The 19,323-nt window shown below is 38.1% G+C and overlaps 1 protein-coding gene across 1 annotated transcript in view; it reads left to right on the forward strand.

The window, feature by feature from the left end:
• The window catches only part of SLC6A2 (solute carrier family 6 (neurotransmitter transporter), member 2), a 43,480-nt gene that overhangs the window by 16,146 nt on the left and 8,011 nt on the right, over window positions 1-19,323 (forward strand). Inside the window, exons 3-9 of the mRNA XM_009866275.1 lie at window positions 265-403; window positions 1,177-1,311; window positions 4,093-4,196; window positions 6,410-6,534; window positions 7,270-7,382; window positions 10,278-10,406; window positions 13,035-13,134. Coding sequence (XP_009864577.1) covers window positions 265-403; window positions 1,177-1,311; window positions 4,093-4,196; window positions 6,410-6,534; window positions 7,270-7,382; window positions 10,278-10,406; window positions 13,035-13,134 — 845 coding nt within the window. The remainder of the gene's footprint in view (window positions 1-264; window positions 404-1,176; window positions 1,312-4,092; window positions 4,197-6,409; window positions 6,535-7,269; window positions 7,383-10,277; window positions 10,407-13,034; window positions 13,135-19,323) is intronic.

The raw sequence follows: 19,323 nt of genomic DNA on the forward strand, positions 1-19,323 counted from the left end.
TCTGTTCAGTGTTCAGTCAACAAATGACACTTCCAAAATCCCTAAACATTTCCAGTGAAGGAGAGTTTTCTATCATTAGAGCGCTACAGTGCTAAACAGACCCTGATGGGAGGCCATAAAGGCATTGTGGGAAGAAGCACAACACATGGCTTCATAAAGCAAAGTTCAGTACCTGGGAGTGATGTCAGCAAGGCAAATACTACTGCAGAGCAGCATCCATTTCCCCCAGTGACTTCACTTTGTTTCTGTGTATCTGGTGTGTAGGCGAGGAGTTCTGCACCTGCATGAAAGCCGTGGAATCCATGACCTTGGCTTGCCTCGCTGGCAACTTTCCCTCTGCCTCTTGGTGGTGGTAATCATTCTTTTCTTTAGTCTGTGGAAAGGCGTGAAGACTTCAGGAAAGGTAGAGCTAATATTGTCCTTCTATCTCAACTATATTCTTTACCTCCTTTAAGAAGTCTCCTAATTTTAGAAAGCAAGAGCCTAAATCACTGCTTCTGAGGAATCATCAGGGACCAAGTCATGTGAGAGACCTTCATAAATGTACAGTGGAAATACATAAACAAAATGATGGCTGAATCAGGACTGTAAGTTTTGCTTATGTGAATTTCCAACTGGAAGAAAGAAAAGGTTTTGAAAGACCTTAAATGGTCTTTAATATGCCTCCTACTCTTAGCCAAATGTACTAATCTTTCAACGGTTTAAGGTACTTTGGTTTTATAAAATGAAATGCCATGACAATAGAAATACCTGATGAAAGCAGTTTGTAATTACTCTTTCACATCCTTCAGAGAACACCTCAACAGAAATTCTAGGGTTGGATTCATCTGTGAGCTTTTTGTGTATTTTCATGAACATATCCCCTAATGTCAGGCAATGACTGCACTTGTTTAGTAAACAAATATATAGCTGAACAGCTAATCAGCAGTCTAACACACACTGGCATTGTATGAGCACTCCAAGTCCGGTTTGTCAAAACTATCTCCTATTGGTATCTGGAAACATACATATGTAAAGACTCACAATACCTAACAGAATTTTCCCTCAAGACATCCTATAAAGAGCTTCTCCATTGAAGTGAATGAACAAAAACAAGGAAGAGCCAGCTCTGGTTTTCAGACATTCTTAAATCTTCCATAGCAGCTGACTAACCTTTGGGATCTCTGTTGTCTGCAGGTTGTTTGGATAACAGCCACTCTGCCTTACGTTGTATTATTTGTCTTGTTAATACACGGAATAACCCTGCCTGGTGCATACAATGGAATAAATGCATATCTGCACATAGATTTCAGAAGATTAAAAGAAGCCACAGTAAGTGCATTCTGCTCTCCTTCCTTTGTTATTATTAAACCAGTTGCCCCTGTTACTAAACTGAAAGTATTAGAGCTAATGTCTGAAACTATATAGCCACAGTTCTGCTTTGGCACGAGCACCAGCCCACTGTCCCTGATAGTCTAACTTTCCAACACTCTCCATAACAGAAGAATCTCATTCTGAATCCAAACTGTTCTGATCACAAAAAGACCTATACAAGGGCAGTTTCAGGTGCGGCAGTCCCTTAAAGAAGCCCATGTTTTGACTGTGCACACTGTAAACTGCAGCGCCCTTTATTCATGAGAACCGAGTCATACAAAAACCGAGTTCTAAAAAGGCTAAGAATTCCCTCAAGGAAAAAAAAAATTGCTTTTCGAATCACTAGGTTACATATTAAGCTGTTAAACAAATATCCTGGCCTATGAAAACCTTGCTGTCAGAACTAACTCATCTAATTAAATCAAGGTCCTTCATACAAATTAAATTTTCAATAGCGTGGTGGTGTTCTTATCTCACTATTGAAAGTAATGCACATTTCACTGTATCATTCAACAACACTGCAAAACATTCTCATTAAATATATTCAAAGCAACTCTATTTGTGGAGCAATGGCAAATAAGAATTATTTCATGCATTGTAAAGCAAGATCTACAAGAATAGTCACTAACTCATGAAATTACCAGCACTTCACACCTATGAAGAAAAACGATGTGGTGACTACAGAGAAATCTTAGCACTGTGCTGTTCCGAAAATATCATAAATCGTGTATAAGACAGTGGTCTTTCTGTGGATGTGTTAGAAGGCCATTCAAATGGTTACAAAACTGAAAAGCAAGGATATAGTTCCCGAAAATGAACTGTCTTGAAAATTTGCAGCTTTCGGAGATGTCTGCATCTGTACACAGATGCACTGTACGCTTCCTATGCGTCCTATCTTGATTTTTCTTGGATAATTGAAAATACCTTTTATTATAATATAGACCTATTTCATATATTCTTCACAAAGCAATCCTTCCTTGGTTTTGTAATACCAAGTTTGGAAACCGGCACTTCTTCTGTAACAGAAGTTATCACCAGATCCCAGACCCCATCTCACTTTATTTTGGAATAGTAAAAACCAAACATCAAATATAGGACTTTTATCCAGCTATGTCTCCAAAGTAATAGCCACTTCAGTAGTTCACATTTATGCACACACATAAATACACAGATGCAAGGATGAATCAAGGAGGTACTTAACATTTTTCTTGCATATTTTAAGTGCTGTTTGGACAAAAAAAAAAAAATTGCAGGTTCAACTAGATGTCTATGGAGCTGTGCAAGTTTGCATCAGCTCAGAATCTAGGCCTCTATAATCATAGCTGCCTTCTGCTTTTGGAAGGATCCCTTGTGCACTGCTCTTTCCTGGCCTAATATTTCCAGCAGCTGCTATTCAGATGATCCTAAAGTTATTTGCTTCCAAGACTAAGTTTTTCGGGCAACAAAAACATTGCTCTGGAATATTAAACGACTAAAGATCAGTTATGAAGAGAAATTTTACAATGTGTTTTGTCACATCAGCCTTTCTCCAGCTCGGAGACTGGGATACCTGCTGCTGCAATAGCCTTGTGTGTTTAATCTTTGTCCTTAGGCTCTAAAGACCAGATCTCTGTTTCAGTTCTATGTCAATGCACTCCTCAATCTTTCTCATTTTCTTTTTTTTCTCCCAAATGGAGAACCTAATAAAGAAACATCATCACAAATAGTAATGGCCTACAGAGGGCTCTATCAATGCTCTTCTAAAAGACCTTAGAGCCCCCTATCGATGTCAAGGTCTGCCTCATTTTATGGGCCACATTCTGCACAGCAAAGAGCAAACCCTGAGACACCTCAGTTTTCAGGGATACTGAATCCACAAAGAGTGTCTCTGCAAAAAGGAGAGAAAGATACTTCCCCCAGGACCTCAACTAGGCTAATGCCTAGCTATGTTCCTTGTTGCAAGTCCAGGAGCTACAAAGTCAAGATACCCATCTCCACTGCACAAATGGACATATCAAACATCTGCATACCAGAAGCCATACTTGTACTCTACTAAAGGAATCAACATTAAATATAGAGTTAAATCAGACACAAGTGCTGTTTCATACACCTTAAACAAATTTCCTGAAGATGATATAACATCTGGGGGTGCACAAATTTCCTACCACACAGCACAGCTGAACCTAAACTGAAACTGACTTACTATCACAGGAGTAACTCCTTCTCCATCTAAGTGGGAGAAGTGACAGATAACCTACCTGGTTCTGTTCACAGCACACCAGTTGTGCTTCAGTTTCTGAAAGAAAGTGTGTGAACAGTCCCATGGAGAAAGCCCTCTTATGGGAAAGAAAATGTCTTGTAACTCTTAACCTAATAACTATCTTTAGTTTTCTGGTTGCACATTCTGAACTAACTTGGAACAAGAATTATTGGAAGTGTGTTTCCATCGCCCGGGGAAAAAAATAACATAATCGTTTCAATGTTCAGCAAAAGCTCAAAAGCACAAATCCAATTGGTACACCCCACCATGGTAGCAGTGTTCAGGCACTGAGAACTTGCCCACTGCTTCAGCCATTACCATTTTGGGTTAAGCCATTCCAGACCACGACTGTGCTCCATGTGACATCTCACGGGGGCTGAAAAGCACTTATGCTCCCATAAGCATGAAAACAGATCATTTTTCAAAAGCTGGCTGTCTTGTACACTTGCATGTATCTTTTGGAGTGAACTGATGCTGATGATGTTGGTGTCATTACACAGGTATGGATTGATGCAGCTACTCAGATATTTTACTCCTTAGGAGCTGGGTTCGGCGTTTTAATTGCATTTGCCAGTTACAATAAGTTTGACAACAACTGTTACAGGTAAGACAGCCAATTCTTTCATTACTGCTTCACAATGAGATATTTAAGTGCAGCTGGAATAAGTACTGAGCTATCTTTTTCTCTTCAGTCATTTATTAATGATGGTTAGTCTTGTGTAGACATAGCAACCAACCCAAATCTTGAAAAACTGTCTTCCTTTCTGAAATTTTAGTAACAGGAACCTGCCAAGATATTTGCTGTAGAGCAAACCAGAATGGGATTAGGTTTTGACTTTAGACAGCTGTGTAAACTGTGCTTGTGTTTGCCTTTCCAAACTACCATTAAGTGCAACAGTGAACACAGGATGAAATCTTATTGGTCCGGGAACTAAAAACAGAAGGATTCCAGTATCCATAAGTGTTTCAGTGCTTTGGGATTACATTTCTGCTATTTATGTTGAACTCCAATTTAGGAATGCACTTTAAATCGAGCCAGTTATGTTTTGCTGAATCACCGCCATGGAAATTCAACCAGAACTGTGCAAGTTTTGTTAACGTTCCATTTTGGAATGAAAACAAACATCACTTTAAATTTTCCCATGAAATATAAATTCAGAAAGTTCATGTATTATAAATACATTGTGAACTGAAGGATGGCAAAAAATGTTAAAGTGAAAAGGTACAAGTAAATGCATAGATTTGAACTGCTCTAAACAGATTGAAAGCCAAAATTACGGAATATTTGCACTGACTTCAGTGAGCTTTGTACTTAACCCAGAGCAACTTTAGGTTGCCAGCCGATTGTTTGCAGTAGGTAATAATATTAGGTTTGAGAACCCTTCAGTTAAAATGGTAGCCATAGCAGTCTTCCAAAACAACATTCATCATCTTCTGAAAATAATTTTGCATTAATCTCATAGCAGCTCCCTATATAATTTTCTTCTGTACTTTTAATTTTGCTCTCAAATGGAAAAATCTACCTGAAACTAAACCACCACAGACTATATGTGAAATCATACTATTTAGTTCTTAGCTTACTGTATTTGTTCAATGTTGCTTCATAAGCCTTGCTTTCTCAATAAGAGTAATCTGTAGTTTCATTAAATACTGCGGTTTAGTTCTAACCATAAAAGCAAGTTTCAATACAGAACCATTTACAACACTTACAAATATCCTTCTTCTGGCCAAATAACTCCATAATGTGTTGACATATTTAGTTCAAAAGGCTTTCTTGAAACAGAAGAAATTGAAAATAGTACCATTTCCAAATAAAGGCCATGACTCAGCACTATACTCTCCCATCTATGCTTCAACACACCCTCCTCCAGAGGAGCAGTCTCAGTAATGTAAGGTGGGGTAACAACACTGGAAAATCAAGCCCAAAAAATACAAAAACTTGTACTTAAATTATCATCTAGTTTTACATGCAAAATACTGCAAACAATCATAGCTGTTTACAGGGAGATAAGCATCATGTAATCCAGTTACTGACCAAGAAAAAAGAAGCATTATTCACTTCCACAACAGCATTTTTGATTTGTGGGAAACAAGAAATACTATTGCCATCTCATCCGTGACAAATACATAGCAACCTCCTTTAATAACTGAGAAGAATTTGAATTTATGGGTCCAGTCTGGTCTGTCTTGATCCTACTCCTTCCCCCAGAAAAATACTTTAAGAATCGCAGGACATAAATTCTTCAAGGTTATCAAAATAAAGTAATATAAGGAAGGGGATAAAGTTTGGTGTATGCCACCTATGCTTTTGAACAGCACTGCTGGGCATTACTGAATTCACTATTGCAACAATCTGATAACTAAGCATTGCATTTTTTTTGGAAAAGCCTATCCAGCTTCACAGACGCAGGGACCTCATTATGGATGGTTATCCAGTGCCGTCTGAATGGCAGCACAGTTTGCTAGAAAGGCACTCCTACACTTGTCTGAAAATACTCCCGAGTAGTAAAGCTCTTGCACTTCAGGCCAATCTCTTGCTATGTAACAGCTACCAGATAGGATGATGCTACTCTTTAGTATCTTAATATTTAACATAACTTTGTTGATTTTTTGAACAGAACTCACTTTTAAATCAAACAAGTAAGCAGAAGTAAGTGATTTCCTAGCATAGCAAGCTGACACAAAATTTCAGTTGTCAGCATAATTGCACAATTAGCATTTTCACAAGAATCTTCCTATCACTGTAAGACAATTCTCATCTAGTTCTTAAAGTGCTTCTTTTTTTTTTTTTCACTGGGCTGTTCTCTCCGTTATTAGGGATGCTTTGCTGACTAGTACCATTAACTGTGTCACAAGCTTCATCTCAGGATTCGCAATTTTCTCCATACTGGGCTACATGGCTCATGAGCATAAAGTTAAAATTGAGGATGTAGCCACTGAAGGTAGGAAGTTAATTTTACACTACTTTTACTTCTTTTTTGTCCACCATTTCTCTGTAAAAGCGTTTATATTTGTTTCAAACAAGCATGTGAAAATCTCACAGAAGTGATCCGAATGAACATACTTGGAACCAAAACTGTGTGTAAATGCCTTGCTGAAATGTGAACTCCAAATGGTACTGACTTGTCTCACCTTTACTGAATGGAAGTTCCCCAGCATCTTGTCCCTCACAGGTTTAGCCTGTGCAACAAACAGGCATTTACCCCTGCACAGTATTTTGTAGAAGTCCTGCCCTTCAGTGCCATAGGTCCCTGTTCTGGATGGTTCTGGGAAGTTTTGCTGCAGAGCCTTTTCACTGCTGACAAGTCACCCAGGATTTTAGCTCCTGTCTCTCTCATCACATCAGAGAGTTCTCCTACCACACAGTGGAGTCCACATCCACACAGTTCCATCTGTACCACACAGCTGAAAACAGCTAGTAAGGTTGCAAATCCCGTAAAAGAATATTAGAAGTGGAAAAGAATGGCACAGATTTACAAAATTTTTATGAAAGTGTCATGAGTATGCTATTAGCGTTTTGGATATACTGCAAATTTTAAGACCCATTCAAGAGCGTGATGTCAAATGATGTAAAAGTGAAATTAGTCATAATTCATCTTATTAAAACAAACATTTTTGTGAAGCTAAGAAACATCATTCAGTAATGCTGTTTTTTTTCTCTTTCTTTTCTATTTCAGGAGCTGGTTTAGTTTTCATCCTGTATCCAGAGGCAATTTCAACTCTTTCAGGATCTACATTTTGGGCTGTGGTATTCTTCATCATGCTCCTTACTCTTGGCATCGACAGTTCTGTGAGTGTTTCCTCCCTCTAACCTTGACATGTTTCCGTTACTGTTACATTCTTTAACCAGAATGGTATCAACCTTAAACAAGGGGTTTATTACACTTCAAATAAATATTCTGTACCTTCCCTGAATCTGTTTTCACAATTGCAGCAAACATACCAATAGCATTACTCCTAGCAGTATATTTAGAAACTCACAATATTTAAGACGTTTAGGAAAAGATCAAATTTTTCAGAAGCCAGCAAACACTTGCTCACTATTCCTTTTTTTACGATCACACAGAGGAGCTATTCATCAATAATTATTACTATTTAAAGGTATGATCCAACGTCACTCCTACGAACTATTACTGCTACAAACCTGTAACAAGGTATTGGAATCCTACTTGCAAAACAGAAGCCACAGTAAGACATTCAATAAAGTGATTTCTAGAAGAGATTTTTACATGTACTGAAATTCATTGATCTGTTCAAGACAGACAAGGTCTAAAGATTTTTTCTACAAGCAATGATACAGAATTTCCTATAAATTTAGCCACAATTTAAAAAACACATCAGAATATTTCCATAGTGGTTTTATTTTAGTACTATCTTACCATAAAATGTCTAGTCTAATGAAGGTATTTGCTCTTTCCATAATATGACGACTTCTACTGTACCACAATATTCAGGATCACAGAAACTTCAGCACAGAAAATATCCCAAGTCCCTTAACAACTTTTGTACTGCTTTGTTCTTGCGAAACAGGCATCAAGAAATCCTGTCATATTTTGCTCAAAGGCTGAAAAACTTCTGGAAAAAACAAATAGTCTTTAAGGAATAGTAAACCATGAACAAACAGTCATCATTTCTAGTAGCATAGGGGTTCTTACTATTCTAAAGCATATTAGTCTCTTTTGTACTCCTGATGGTACAGAGCTGATCTATGAATTTCTTGCTGGAAATGGCAAAAATTCCATTCATTTTCAAGGACAAGAAAGGGAAAGAATGAATTGACATGGAGGACAGCAAATTAAGAAAAATTAGGTGGCAGCAAGAAGCTTTGATAAGCAAAGGCAAATATCTGAACAAGATCTTGTGAAGTGAGATCTGAGCTGTTAAAGGTCAGATTCAGGTCTAAATGTCTCTGAAGTGTTCGGATTTTTTGATTCCAGCTCAGGTTCAATGTAGTTTGTCTTTTTGCACTAAGATCTGGATCTGTATTCAGAAATTTGAGGCAAAATTCTATCTGGGTTTGTAGCTTGGCCATTTTTCAACTTAAGCAAACATGAAGGATGGAAAGCATGGTGGAAGTGTATGATTGACCAGTAAAAACAGTGCAGAATTAAGAAGAAAATACATGCTCAGAAGTGTTTAGAGTTAACTTTGCAACAGCAGTACATTTAAGGTAATGTAAAGCAATGTTTGAGTGACAAAGACACATGGCTTTAGATTGCAGAACACATTTTTCCTACAAGGAGAGAGAGTTCTTTCTTGTGGAGCTAATGAAAATACTATGAGCTAACAAACTGTGGACAAGTTTACCCCTTTCTTTCTAAAAAGGAAGTGATTTGCTTATGTTTTGTTCAGGATTTTTCATCATTTACCTATAAAAACTCAGGTCATGCAGTACTTTTTATGGTGGTCTTCTCAAATCTCCCTCATATTTGACTGATTAAGACCCCGGAAGGAAAATCACATTCTGTGATTTTGTGTGATTCTGTGAAATTTTTAAAGCTCAAAGTCAAATAACCCCACAAATAAAGAGGAATAATTATAGATGAATACTTTTACTCATGCATATAAGCCTGCACTGGCACAGAAATACAGACATTGTACAAAAATGGAACTGCCAAAATGTTTAAGCAAAGAGAAATTTGATTGCACAAGTTTAAGCAAGCAAAAATGAAAAGGATGGAAAATGGAACAAATGCTTGCAAACATTTTGTGGAGTTGGTATTTAGCCTGGCATAGGGAATTGACACAGTGAATAAATCATGACACATTAAGAAGTGCTCCTTAGTGAAAATAATCTAAGCTCTCTCTTTACATTTTCAACTTTTCCAAGACTGTTTAAGTGCCAATATGGTGACAACTTCTGAAAACATCAAATGTTAACCTATCTTAACAGCAGGGCACTCACTGACTCCTGCCCCGCCACTGACATTAGGAAATACATAAGCCTACACTAGCTTTTGGGACATTTTACATGTGAACATTAGTTACCTTAAAAAAAAAAAAACCACCACACAAACTCCAATAAAATAGGTGCACTGCCCCCAGCAATTTGGCTCTAGACAGGAATCATCCAAATTTTAGAGAAATAATTCTCTCCTACTAATTTCCAGAGACGTTGGTTTAATCAAATCCTTATAGGAAAGAGACAGGCCACGTTGGGACCTGCTAACCAAATATTGTACTGCACCAAGCACTCCATGATCTTTCAGCATCAGAAAAAGCACGGAATCCAGCCTCCCCAAATATCAGATTTATTTATTGTGACAGGAGACCGAAACTCGCAGCTTCTTGGAGGGGGGGAGGGCAGAATGCTTTCACCTCTAGGTGCTTATTGTGTCTGTCTTTATACTGGCAATCTCTTAAGCAGTTTGGTTACTTAAGCTACCAGCTCTTTTCCCAAAATAAATTAAAAGTTGTATTACTTTTCCCAATGTACTGCCTACCTAATATCCTGGGGAGTCAGCCAAGGGCCCATAGAGTATGCGTCTATCAAGCTAGCAACCATGGCATTTGATGCTCAGTTCTCTACCACAAAAACTTAAATTACACCTCCAAATGCCTACAGCTGAAATGTTAGAAATCATATAATTGTTAGGAAGTAATTTACAACCTGCTTTACATTCTTCAATCTGTATTTACAATAGTCAGTAGCGTTTAACCAGAGCTCTTGCCTTCCCTTCCTCAGATGGGCGGAATGGAGGCTGTCATCACTGGCTTAGCAGATGATTTCCAAATTCTGAAGCAGCATAGAAAGCTCTTCACCTTTGGTGTTTCTTTTGGCACTTTCCTACTTGCTCTTTTTTGCATCACCAATGTAAGTACAACAAAAGTTTCCATCAACAAGCTACCTTAAAAATGCAGTTGACCTCATCAGATAGAAATGGGTAGACTCAGGTGACTATTTTTGTTACAAATTTTAATTCTTAAACAACTTTGTGGTCAGAACATTGCTTTTAGTCTTTTCTACATGAAGCTTCTCTGCTTCTTTGCACAAAGTCAGTAGTTATCAACCAAACCTACAAAGCTTTGCTCTAAAGAACTGTCTGTGAGGCTACTGTTTTTGCGGAGGTTAGGGGTTTTTGGTTTGTTTTTTTAATAAATCACATTAAATGTAAAGGTACTGAGTGCTCACTCCTGTGTGAGGAACTGAGAATTTCAAATGACCCTTAGTCATTTGGTCATTCTCTTCCTGAGGCAAGTAAGAAGTATTTACTTCTTGTGAAAGGAGTTTAGAATAATGTTCTCCTCTCTCCCATGTGTTTCTTCATGTTCCTTCATGTACCTTGATCTTATCTCTTACGCTCAACATCATAAAAAGGACAGGGATAACTTATCGTGAACATCTACTAAGCTGTATTTATCACCTCACCAGGCTTTTGAAAAGCATAATAACCACAGTGTTCTAGGTTGGAGAGAACTTTACTTTTTTTTTTTGACAAAAAAGCAAAAAGGCCTGTAAGCAAAGATGACAAAAAGTGTCAGAAAATAACTTTTCAGGTTTTGTTTTCTTGAGGTACCCACCATGTAAGTCAATATGCTGAACCTCTCTCCTTCCCTAGAAGCAGTTTCCAGATCTACTCTTAAGACTGCTGAAACACAATAAGTTTATAAATAACAAAGCTCTCATTTCCTCAAACTGGAAAACATTTGAGACACTAAAAAGTAGATACATTTAAAATACCTATCCTTTCAATGCCTCGCAGTCACTATCGTTACCCAAAGAATTGAACATGCTCCTTCCTTATTCAAAATTTCAGCTGGAATACAATTTCCTGCAGTACAAGATCAGAAGAAATTCAGTGGATAAGAACCTGAACAGGTGCCAGTGGGTGCAAGTCCATGGCCTTCAAATGAGCTGAAGCAGTTCAAAGCTCACAGCCCAGCTCTAGCTTTTAAAAAACGTCACCTATTTCAACTTAAGTTCACCCCACCAGGTGGAATGCACAAAACCGCGCAGACTTGTCTAAATGTATTGGCTCACAGTACTAAAGAAAAACATTTCTAGCGTGTACAAAGAAAATCCCTTATGATACCATCACATTACATTTTGGTTGATTTTTTTCCTCTGAAATTTTAAGGCTGTATTTTCAAAACATGTTTTTGAAGAAAACCATACTGCTCATTCACTTCACTCGGTTTGTTACCGAAGTCATTCACTTGGAGAAGGTGTAGAGAAAAAAAAAAAAAAGGTCAAGCTCAAATGTCATTCAATAAGCAACATTTTCTTTCCAACACAACAACCAAAGTTCATTCAGTTTCCGGACAAGTCCCCACAGAATTAAAAACTTAGAAAATGCCTAAGTACTATTCTCTCTATTTTTGTAAATATGCACAGCTGTTAGAGAAAACCCATCTTTTTGTAAAAAAAAAAGAACACCGATTTATTGCAGAGATAAAATCACCTAGAAATCTGACTAGTACAAGCACTATTTATACCATTGGTGAAAACACGGAAAATAATTCCATTGTTCCTCCCCTTCCGAACAGGCATAGTCAGTTTAAATTCGGTTGTAAAAAAAGATTTTAGTGAAAAACCCACTGCAACCGCAAACATGTCACGTTGTTCACATTACAAACATAAAAGGTTGTTTACATGTGACAAAGAATATCCTGAAACGCTTTATTCAGGTTCATTTTGAAACAACTAAACATACCATAGTCTTCCATTTCTCGTTAGCCCAAACAAAATAAAACGAGCATTAACTTACACTTTCTTACCACATTGTAATGCAGTAATTGTAGTACACAATTCATACCACGTTGTAAAATGAGCAGTCAAATTGCAGCTCAGAAAAATATCAGTGAAACAAGACTTGAGCAAATGCATTTACAGTTCTCAGTCACGAACTACCGAAGAACAGAAACGTGCTGTTGTACTTTGCTCTCACCACTGAGCAAAGGCTTGCTAGTACCACAGCCAGGAAACTAAGCAGGGGGAAGCTGCTTCCACACCAGGCTGGTAACAGAAACTTAACATGCAACTGCTCCCTTCGCAGGAACACTGGGAGAGGGATATGCAGGCAGTCTGAGAAAAGAAGACGTCAGTCTAAAAGTGCAGGTTTGCTGGACTACAAGTTAGCCTTAGGAACAAAATGCATGATAATGCGTTGTGGAAACTCTTGCAGCGCTCCATTCCTGCCAACAGTTCAGGAAGATTGGACACTGCTGCAGACAAGCCTTGTCCTACAAGCTGCTGAGCATTTCCACCAAAACCTGATGCCAGGAGCACTCACACCCAAAGCTGAGGCTTCTGTTTCACAGTTAAGTGAGGGCACAGGTGAGCAAATATGAATGTGTATCTGCAGCCTCAGCTCCATATTCAAAAGCCTGGGTTAAGGTAACATTTCAAGTGAAGTAGATTCCTGTTAACTAGATACTAAACTATTGAGATGAATCTATTTGTAATTTGGTTTTGTTGCATCTTCTAATTCCCCAATGATAGGGCGGAATTTATGTGCTCACACTTCTGGACACATTTGCAGCTGGGACTTCGATATTGTTTGCTGTTCTAATGGAGGCAATTGGAGTTTCCTGGTTTTATGGTAAGCCCTTCATTTTGCACCTCAAAAGTCTTTTCTAAAATTCGAAGTGCCCGTGACAGGCTATCACATTGTTTTAAGGGAAAACAGCATAGGCTTACATACATGAAACCATGACAAGCCAGGTTTCATACAGTGATTCTCACCTGGTTTATGACTATTGACAGGAATACAGACATTCAGTGGGTCAGGCATTGAAACCCTGCACAAAGCCAAAGAAAACCGTCTTGTGAAGGAGACTGCAGCGCAATGGGAACGTTACTACTTTTGCCAGTATTTTGCAGCCCTTACCATAGCTGATGAGTCACAGTAGCAGCTTCATACCTGGTACCTGCGAAGCGAGAAGTTAAGCCCAAACAGACTTGTATGTTTCTCCTTTCCTTGATTTCACCAGGGCCAATCTCAAGCTCCCTCCATGCAATACAAATAAAGGTAGTTAGTCTTTAGAGAGTTATAATAATTCCTATATTAGTCCATTTTAATTGAGACAATATTCTACTTAACTGTAAAAATACCAGTAGTTTAAAATTTATCTTATTTCATAGCATAGTTTGGAATATTCAACATCCTAGATACCACAGATAATACATTTTCTAGTATTTCATATTAATTTATACCACTAAAAGTGTGCACAGATTTGCTTTATCCCCAATATGGCAGGCATTAGGAGCATTCAGTTGACCTCTGGCATTAGGCTGGAATCACTTACTGCCAACCAGAGTGCCATGATACATGCCCTGAAAAAAATACGTCTCACAATTTAAGTCAGCTCTCAGAATATGTGCTCAGCTTATTTAATAACTTTTCTGGCCTTATTTGGTCTTTAATATTTTTCTCCTCCCCAAAGTAACATAAATTAAAAGACATTTGATACACAAGTTTCATTAGAAAGAAGAAAAACATTGTTTTCTTTGCTCCTGCATAAATCATCACAATGATGGCAAACAGCCATACTCACTGCTCTAAAACCACATGAATGCACTTGGACAACCTGAACTGGGAATAACCCAATAAACTGAAGTCACGCTTTCTGCTGCAACACTGACTTTGGCAAACTAGCAGGACACCGAGTCTGCCTGAGCTCAGTTCTCAGCCTACAGGAACTTCAGTCTTGTGAGGTGACCTGTGTTGTCTCTTTTCACCAAGGAAAAAACCCCAGTCCTCTGCTACAAGTGACAAAGTTGACTCCTACTACACTCATAGCAGTGAAACAAAAAGGTTTAACAGAACATTGCTTACAGTAGAAATATTCGAATACTGGTTTGAATATATATAGCCTGTATCCAGCCCTGTGGGTGTTTCTCTCCATCCCTAATTCAGCATTTAATAGATGAGGTGTTTTTAAATGTCTGAAGTCATTTCCCTTTTCTGCCAACCTAAAAAAGTTCTTTTTATGTTCTAGCACTGACCTAGAGTTCAAAATTTCCCCTATCATATAGGAAGACAGGGCAATTCATAGCCTCAGGCTTATTCACTGGAGAAGATGCCACCTGTGGAAGAGCAGAAATTACCAGGTGCTCTTAAGAAACCAAAGCCAGCAGAAAAAAAGAAATCATTTAATCTGAAATAGGCATATCTTGCTAAAGAAATAGTGAAACTCAGTTTTACCTTTCTTTTGGGAAGAATGCTATCAGTTCTTTATATTATTAGAGACAGGACCCTTAAAAATAATAACTCATTTTCTCCAAATGAGCAATAGGATTCTGCAATTTAGGTCTTAATACAAGTCATCTCACTGCAATAGTCCCAACTATCTGTTATATCTGGAATTGGTTGCTGCTAGATTGAGTTTCTCGAGCTCTGGTTTTTCTTCCCGATCGCCTCTTAATTCTCATGTCGTACTTTGGTGACAATTGTTTTTATTTTTACCAGATTTCAAACCCATAGCATCCTGCAAATTATCTTTTCATTGAAGTCTGTATTGAACTAGCTCTCCTGATTCCCTTGAATCCCTTGAAAGTCTTCATTTCTGTTCAGAGATAATGTTTATAGTTAACAGAAGATTCTTAGACATTATCATTCTTACTGCCATTTACCTCCCTCAGTCATTTATTTATCCATCTGTTCTGCACCACTATATTATTCTTGTCACGCTCTCTCCTGCAGTTAAAAACTGTTCATGAGTGAGGTGAAATCACGGGATTCATGAATAAAGCTGTTCAATCTTACTAAGAAATAGCTTTTAGCTTTAATGTACTAATTCTGTCACCCAACATCAGCATGCAACTAGAAGTGCATATGCTATTCTCTCTTAAAATAGTGGAGGCACTGGCTCCCACAGACAACTGTCTTCAATCCCTGTAAAAGAGCTGAGTACAGAAGAGTGATCATAGCGTAGCTTGGAAGCAGAGACATAAAAATATTCTTCAGTCAGTTAGGGTAAGTTATTCTCTGCCACTATTAAAATAGGATTTACTGCACACTACAATAGCTAGGCTTTGCATGTGATTCACAGACTAAGCCAAGGTTAGTCAAATTCTGTTTATCTGCTGCACCTTCTGTCCTTCATCAACCTTTCTTTTCTCTCTCCTGCCTCCCCACAACCAGGAAATTATCTATCCATTTGTCTTAAGCAGCTGACAGATATTTTTACAGTATGACCTGTTGTTTTATAAAGAACTTATTACAGCCCCGGGTGCTATTTAAACGGATTAAATCTGGCATGGTCTTGTCTACCTCTTTTTTTTTCTGACAGACCCCTCTTGCCTTGATGACCCAGCTGAATATTAAGCCAGCCTAAAGGCAAGCATTGATATTTTGGCACAGACCAAACACATGGAAATGTACTTCAAATCATACCTACGACCACTTACTGAGAAGTTTCTTCTTGCAAAGGCCAACTGCATGTGTAAGAGAAGGGAGAGCTAGCTTGTCTTACTATAGAGACACATGCTATACAGATGTATGCTAGCTTGTTACCATTCTTCCTGTTGTGCAACCCTGATATCATTCCTCTGATGACTATTTGAAGAAAAGCCAGAACACCTCTCTCACTGACCCAAAACTGCTCTTCCTTTTCACTTGCAGGAAAATCTCTCCTCAGTCAGATTTTACTCTGAACATCTCCCTGAATGACTAGAATGAGCTCAGTATGCACTAGCAATGATCTTCATCCTCACCTGTATTCTCATTGCTTTCATTTACTTAAATCATTTCCAACAACACCCTTTAGACTGAAATTTCAGAAAAAAAGCTGCATTTGTTTGGGAAAAAATAAATCCAAGGTCTGCTGTTTGATTTTGCAGAAGGGAAAGAAATTAACTAAGTACTGACTGCTGCTACTCATCTTTGCTCACAGATGCTTCTGTATGGATCAGTCTCTCATAAGAGACAAAGTATGAATGCACACGTATGGATGTGTCTCTCATAAGAGACAAAGTATGAATGCACACATTTCCACAGAAGGGAAATACAAATGGGGCAAACCAACTTGTAAAGCTTACTGCACTTCCATGGCAGGAAAACGTTTCCTACTGTTCTACTTGCTTTTACACTAGCACAGCTGCCCTTCTTTGGGAATGACATTGGTATGTCTTACTCCCTTCCTGCCACCAGGTGAGGATCACCACCAGCGAGTATCAATATTGCTCCAGAGTTAGAAAGAAGACTTGGGAACAAAAAGGGATGGTGGTTGTTACTTCCCTACAACAGATACCTTGTTCTATGCTCCGTAGGATTTGCAAATGAACGCTGCACAATGGCTTTTACATTCTTTTTATCCCTTCTTTCTCGTGTTCCCAACGCCAATGATCACTGAACCGTGAGGAAAAGCAATTTCTTTCCTCATCTTCACCTGAGTGAGGGCTTATATGACTGCGGTTCTGCATTTGATAGATACAGGGTCATTAGGACAGAAGCAGGGGGCAGGTGTCATCTCCATATGCAGCACAGCAACTGAAATGTAGAGAATGGATAACAGCATGGCTGAGCGCTTGTGGGTCAGAAGCCAACGAGGGTGACATTGGGGGAATATTCTTACAGAGCACCTGGTCAGGTCAGGAAGTGGAAGAAGCCATCTTTAGGCAACTTAAAGTGTCCAGATCAGACTCTGGTTCTTACAGATGAAGGTATCAGGAGCAAGTTCTTAGCATAGATGCTGTGTTGAGAGTTCTGATTTACTGTAATTCCCAACAGCCAAAATATAGGCTGGATCAATAAAGCACTTTCACTGCAACTCTTGCATATAAACTGTGTGTTCTCACACACTGCTAAGCATGTAAAAAGTAAAACAACTCAGTATTAGGGAAAAAACTGTAAAGTAACATTCACAGAGAAGTGGAATTGAGTGAAAAGTGACTTCAGCCAAAATGTAGGCTGGATCAATAAAGCACTTCCACTGCAACTCTTGCATATAAACTGTATGTTCTCACACACTGCTAAGCATGTAAAAAGAAAAACTCAGTATTAGGGAAAAAACTGTAAAGTAACATTCACAGAGAAGTGGAATTGAGTGAAAAGTGACTTCAAAATTGATTCAACATACCATTTTTCTTACTATTATATTATTTCAATGTAATCATTTGCTTTCTTTGATTCATTTAAATCATATGTACAGTATTAAAGAAATTATTACTAATTTCTGTCTTCCATATTAAAAAAATCCAAGTATATAAAAGAATAATATATATCACAGTTAAGCAAAACAGGAGGGAAAGGCAACATATACAGAAATTGTTTGTAGGGATCTGAATGATTTTCAGAGCTATGCCACTATATTTTAGAAAAAGCCCACAAATTATTTCAGCTGTGACCCCTAAGCAGTTTCCCCCCAGGGCGAGGACCTGCTCAAGGGCTCCTGTGCAAGTCAGGGGCTCTGAAGCAACCAGCTGAGCCTACATAGCAAAATGACTTACAAAGTCCTAGCAGGCAGTGGGTGCTGGAGGTCCTGGTCACATGTAGGCTTTCATGATATCTGAACTCCGATCTCTGCATCACTGAGATGAAAGAAGGTTGTCTCAATGTAAGGAGGGTAATTTGCATTTATAGCCAAATCTACTTTTCACTTTCTTCCTAATTTGTTCTTTTCTGCATATTGATTTAATTCCCTTGACATCACAATATTATGTAAACAGAGAATGGGCGAAATTTTCTGCGCCATCCAATAGACCATTACAATGGTGACATTCTCTGGCAGCTGCAGTGTATATTAGTTCAGAAATTACACCCAAATTCTCTTCAGGTTCAGTGTGTTTAAACAACACTCTATCATAAATTGTAAGTACCTCATACTTGTTTTTCACTGGAAAAACAAGGAGATTATTTCCATATTCAACACCAGCTCTTCAGCAAGTAATCTGAAGTTTTCTTTGCTGTACACCAGCTCTTTCACAAAACTAAACAAGTCACCTACAGTGTCGATTTATTCTATGGAATCACAAAAAAAAAAAAAAAGGGGGTAAATGCTTTCAAGAACTGGAAAAAAAAGAAGCCCTACAGGTACTGTCATCTGTAGCTATAGCAATGTTCTACTTTACAGGTTGATTCTTAGAATGGTTATTTGAAGACATATAGTACTGAAAAAGTATGCCATTGAAAAGCAGTCAGAGAGCATGGCCTACTTCTTCCCCATTGTCTGCAGAAACTGAACACCGAACACCGAGCTCTGGGTTGTCTGTCTGGAAACCTATGAATTAAATTTTTGGAGAGATGCAGTCCTTGTCTTTGACCTTCTGCACAATGATAAATTTCACTCAGTATTCACAGCAGCTGAAATTCAGTCACTTTAAAGTTCACAGAAGGCACTGCAAATAGAATTAGATTAAATTTAAAGAGCATTTGCAGATCCTTTTGGCTACTTTTCTTCATCTGTACATAATATCAGGGGAATGGAAATCAAAGAGAAATTTACAGTCAAATGTCCAGACTTTGTAAATATATTACATCCTGCCTGCACGCAAAGGACTAATTCAAGCTATCCTAATTTTTTACATTAAATAAATTCTACTGAACTGAACAATTCTTATGGTAAACTATACATCTGCTCTAACAAACAAATATTAATGGCAAAAACCTGCATTTCTGCTGTTTACCTAGTAGAGCTCAGGATTAAAAGTAAACTTCCTAAACACATCAAGTGTAACAAATTACAAACTAGTAGTCTGACATGATAGATTGCATTAGACAGAACTACTCTGTGAGCCAGTGCCGCTAAAGTATGAAGTCAAAGATTGTTTTCTTTTTAACGAACATTCC

This window comes from Apaloderma vittatum, unplaced genomic scaffold (assembly GCF_000703405.1).
Source record: "Apaloderma vittatum isolate BGI_N311 unplaced genomic scaffold, ASM70340v1 scaffold12363, whole genome shotgun sequence".
Taxonomy (NCBI): Eukaryota; Metazoa; Chordata; class Aves; order Trogoniformes; family Trogonidae; genus Apaloderma; species Apaloderma vittatum.